Genomic DNA, 5336 nt, shown 5'->3' with positions numbered 1-5336 from the left:
TTTAGAGTGTGATAAACTTCAAAGTCTGTCAAACCGAAAGCTTACCAGAAAGAAAATGCCGAATCCTATATCTATAAATCTATATGTGAACATATGTATGTATGTTAATGCCAGAGTTGTGTAAATTTTCACCAGGTTGCAATTTAAAAACGGAATTTGTTTAATAGTTAAAAACCAAAAAAGTACTCAATATTAATGCATAACTTTTGTTTCTTATTGAATAAGGCTAAAAAAAAATTAAATAAAATAAAAAATAAAAAATGTTGTAATATTTTTTCCTAATGCGCATACGAGATTTTGCTTGCATAATTTTCCTATATTTGGGTGTATAAATTTTGGTATTTTTCCACAACATTCATGAAGAGAATACCTACATAGAAAACACTTTGTTACCCAAGTTCACATAAATAAAGGGTTTAAAAATTTCAAATTATTTGGGAGGAAAGTACCTGCAGAATTATAGCATTCGTTTTTATTTTACGGTTGAAGGTAGTTATATATTGTTTACAAGAGTATATTTTGTTTCCCAAGTTTACCTAAACAATGGCTTCATAAATCTTGGGATTTTTCCACAACATTCTTGAAGAAAATACCTACGTACAAAGAAATTTTTCTGTATACACTAATTCAGATAAATAAGAGGTTGCGAAAGTCTACCGATTTTTTTTAAATTTATTGCAGGAAAAGCACCTGCAGAGAATATCTTCTGCTGTTTACACACGTTTTAGCATAGATAAAATATAAGGATTTTTAATCTTTTTAAGTGGAAGGTACCTTCAGAGAACATATTTATATTGTTTGCCTGAGTTACATAAATATAAGGTCGCATAGCTAATACATTCGCTCATAGCAAGTGTAGGCACTGCGCAAACGATAGTGAATTCTTTTTCATCTGAGATCAGTTCAACATACAGAGTATTATTATTTACATTCACAAAAAAATAAAATCATGCCACCAAAGAAAGCATCAATTGGAAGAAAAAACCCCAAAACAAAAAAGTCGAATGAATACAGAGCGGCGGAAACGGAAGATCAACGAAATGTCCGACTTCAATAAAATCGAAACAGAGAGAGAAGCTCGAGAAATGTGGAAACGGGAAACCAGCGGGAATCTCGCCTCCAGCAAAATCGTGTGAGAGCTTCAACCTCCAGAGACGCTGAAACCCTGGAACAACGAGAATCTCGCCTACAACAAAATGGTGTGAGAGCTTCAACCTCCAGAGACGCTGAAACCCTGGAACAACGAGAATCTCGCCTCCAGCAAAATCGTGTGAGAGCTTCAACCTCCAGAGACGCTGAAACCCTGGAACAACGAGAATCTCGCCTACAACAAAATCATGTGAGAGCTTCAACCTCCAGAGATTCTGAAAATCCCGAACAACGCAACGAACGGCTTCGCACTAATCTATCACGATTGACCCATTCAAGAGAAAGAACACATTTAATGTTGGCGGCATACAATTATGACAAAAACAGAGACTACGAAAATCATGCAGATGTCGCCATTGGACCGATGAATAAAGTTTGTTTGCATTGCCATACTTTGAAGTTTGCAAAGGAATCACCAGGAATGTGTTGTTCAAATGGTAAAATAGTTTTGCCATCGTTAATTGAGGCAGCTGAACCACTACTTAGTTACCTTTCTGGCACAACTCCTATTTCAAACCACTTTTTGAAAAACATACGCAAGTACAACTCTTGCTTTCAAATGACTTCGTTTGGAGCAACGAAAATTATATCTGAAGGCGGTTACATGCCAACATTCAAAGTTCAAGGCCAAATATACCACAAAATCGGTTCATTGCTCGCAGTGCCACAACAAGATGCGAAATTTCTGCAAATTTATTTCACTGGAAATGATGCACTGGAAGTAGACAAGCGTTGCGCAATTAGTTCTGGGATCCGACGCGAGATCATTTCAAGCTTGCAGGCAATGTTCCATGAACAAAACAGTTTGATTCGCTTTTTTAAAACAGCTCTGGATCAAATGCCATCAGATGACTATAGTGTTGTTATTAGAGCAGACAAAGCTCCTGCTGGTGAACATGAAAGGCGCTTCAATGCTCCAATTGTAATAGTAGCAATTGTAATAGTTGGCTCCGAATTCGATCGACGTGACATCATTATCCACCGGCGAAATGCTAATGTGCAGAGAGTATCGGAAACACATCGATCGTAAGATGCACTCCAATATCCAGTGCTGTTTCCCCATGGAGAAGAAGGATATCATTTCAACATCAGGCAAGTCGACCCCAGTACAAGTGAAGCGACGACAAAGAAAGTGTCCTGCATGGATTATTATGCAAACCGCATTATGATTCGTGGAAATGAATCCAATCATATCTTAAAATGTCGTGAATTATTCCAACCGTTTATTGTGGACATGTACGCGAAAGTCGAAAGTGAACGTCTTCTTTTCATTCGCTTAAATCAAAAGAAGCTGCGCGTTGAAGAATACGTTCATTTACGTGATGCAGTTGCTAATGATGGAAACTTTGCTGACATTGGACAAATGGTAATTTTACCTATAACATATACAGGAAGCCCGCGGCACATGCACTGAATAACTCAGTGAGAGGGGAGACCAGTATGTTTGCATGTATGTGTATAAAAAAATATTTATTGGACCAAAAAGTAGTGGGTAGGCACTGTGGCCAATGGTAATCAATTATTACCACCTCCACATGGTTGTAAGCCATGCAGAGTCCGCAGAATGCTCCGGAAGCAGTGTCCGGAGGATGCATCCGACTAGGCAGAGCAAATTTTGAACTGCCATCAAATTATAACTTAAGAAAGTTTTATTACATGGCAGTTAAGAAGTACATGTACATAAATTTCATTAATTTAATGAAGGAAATTTTTGCACATGCAGCAGTACATAGCATGCATTTAGGCGCCTGGTGTTAGCAGTCGCGTCTAAACATACCGGCCCCCCTAGACGATTTGGTCGTCTAGTAGATGTAAAATAAGCCGCAATATCCGGCTCGAAGGACCATGAATAACTCAGTGAGAGGGGAGACCAGTATGTTTGCATGTATGTGTATAAAAAAATATTTATTGGACCAAAAAGTAGTGGGTAGGTGCATAGATACATACATACATACATACATCCTTTTTTATATATATAGAAGAAGAAGATAAGCGCGATGTGAGGCATAGAAAAAATTTCGATAAAAAAAATATTTTTCTCGGGTTCAAAATTATGCTGTTTTTTAAGTTGGAACCAACAATACACACCCACAAAATTTCAGTGAAATCGGACGCAGCCACGGAACTTCCGCATAAATTTTAACATTCGCATTCGCTTTGGCATTCGCAATCATCAATGCGGGGCTTTTGCAAATGCGAATATTGCAAATGCCTCAAAATATATATCAAAACACATTGAATGGAGCAACAAAACGGATTTGATGGCTTATGGTACCTACAGTGGTGAGTAATTAATTGTGACTGCCTCCAACTAGGAAAAGCCAAGATCAGCTAACTAATAAAAAAACTTATTACAAGCTATTCATTACAGGTGAAGATTTCCAGGAGGTCACCCAGGAATTAAGCAAGTCTGAGACCTTTATCGGCCGTGATTCCAATAATTGAAATTATTATAAAAAAGGGGTACCTCTTTAACAAAATAACAAGATTTTAAACTAATTCTGCTGGCAGCCACGACTTTTAAAATAGAAATTTTTTCGAAATTTTTATTCCTACAAAATAACAATTTATTAGCCATATCCACCTATTCACAACGTCGCGACGCTATAACCACACATTTTTCAAACCAGTCACAGAAGACAGGATTAAAAATGAATTACAAAAACTAAAACGAAAAACGCTGATGACGTAACAGGTTCTCCAAATTCTGAAACAATCAAAAGAATTGGTTCTCCAAATTCGAACACAATGGTGTTTAAACAGCGATCTTGTCATGATGCTAGATTGTGAAGATGAAAGTCAGGAGGATACATGCGACATTTGCCGCCCCGACGCAATTCTCGAATTATTGAACAAAAAAAAAAAAATAACTGAAGTCCTCTCAACTGGTGCAGCGTCAATCGAAAAGAATTTACAATTGGTAAAGTTTCAAGTTTTTCAAGTGCGTCGCCTCGAGCGAGTAGTTATTTAATGGCGCAGGTTTGATTTACCACCCGTTAGGAAACAGGCTGTAACCTGAAAAAGCAGCAAAATTACTCTTTTTTAAATATAATGTTCCAATTTTTTAATTTAGGTACTAAATAAAAAAAAATTTAAAATTACTGAATTTTCCATTTTTTATTAACTTAAATCTCCTAATGTACTCACCAAAAAATATTTCTAAAAATACAGTGAAAGCTCTCATAGACGGACGCTCTAATAAGCGGACACATTCTTTGGAACGAACAATTTTTGGTTTTTCTTCCATACAAAATGCTCTCCCATAAACGGACTTTCCGATAAACGAACGCGGACACTCAAAAATGTCCACTTATGAAACAAAAAACTCTCCCATAAGCGGACGCGAAGCTTTCACAAGCGATCAATTTAGTTTTGTTTTTTTCAGTCGAATGTTGACTCTTGCGTTTCTACATATGTGTATGTACACAGGAATATAGTCCATATTCAAAAATATTTTCTTTTCTAGAAAAAGTGTTGCCTTTTCGTTACCAATGGGCAATGAGAATTGTCGGTAGGAAAGAAAACGCCATAGATTTGAATTTATTTTTAATTCATCCTGTTTCTGTCTATCGAAGAATAAATATTATTTTAATTTAGAAACCCGAAATTTCAATTTTTAAGTATGAATTATAATTTTATTTTTTACGAAATTTCTATAAGCGGACATCTCTCATAGGCGGACAAAAAAGATGACCATCGGTGTCCGCATATGTGAGCTTTCACTATATTTGACATCCGCATTCGCGTTCGCATCCGCGGATATTAGCTTTTAAACATCCGCATTCGCATCCGCGGATGTCTGAAATTCCACGTTCGCAACATCTATAGTTCCAACTTAAAAGGTAGGATAGTTTTGAACCCGAGAAAAAATATAATTTTTTCATCGAAAGTTGTTCTATGCTCCTCGCAACGTGTGGGTGTGTATTGTGGGTTCCAACTTAAAAGGTAGGTTAGTTTTGAACCCGAGAAAAAATATATTTTTTTCATCGAAATTTTTTCTATGCTCCTCGCAACGTGCTTATCTTAATATATAACGTGTCACTGTGTTCGTTTACGCTAATCTCCGAAACCGCTTAACCGATTTCAATGAAATTTTGTGGGTGTGTATTGTTGGTTCCAACTTAAAAGATAATATAGCTGTGAACCCGCGAAAAAATATTTTTTTTTTCAGCGAAATTTTTTTTGTG

General features: G+C 36.6%; 1 protein-coding gene across 1 annotated transcript; it reads left to right on the top strand.

Annotated features, from left to right (window-relative positions):
• The first annotated feature begins 1636 nt into the window (after positions 1-1636).
• LOC108369517 (uncharacterized) lies at positions 1637-2179 on the top strand. The gene has a single exon (XM_017624640.1). The coding sequence runs from the start codon at positions 1709-1711 to the stop codon at positions 2177-2179; it is 471 nt and encodes a 156-aa protein (XP_017480129.1). The 5' UTR covers positions 1637-1708.
• Positions 2180-5336: the final 3157 nt, after the last annotated feature.

This window comes from Rhagoletis zephyria, unplaced genomic scaffold (genome assembly GCF_001687245.7).
Source record: "Rhagoletis zephyria isolate East Lansing unplaced genomic scaffold, Rhagoletis_zephyria_1.1 Rzeph_scaffold_03719, whole genome shotgun sequence".
Classification (NCBI taxonomy): Eukaryota; Metazoa; Arthropoda; class Insecta; order Diptera; family Tephritidae; genus Rhagoletis; species Rhagoletis zephyria.
This window is presented reverse-complemented; position numbering and strand designations above follow the sequence as displayed.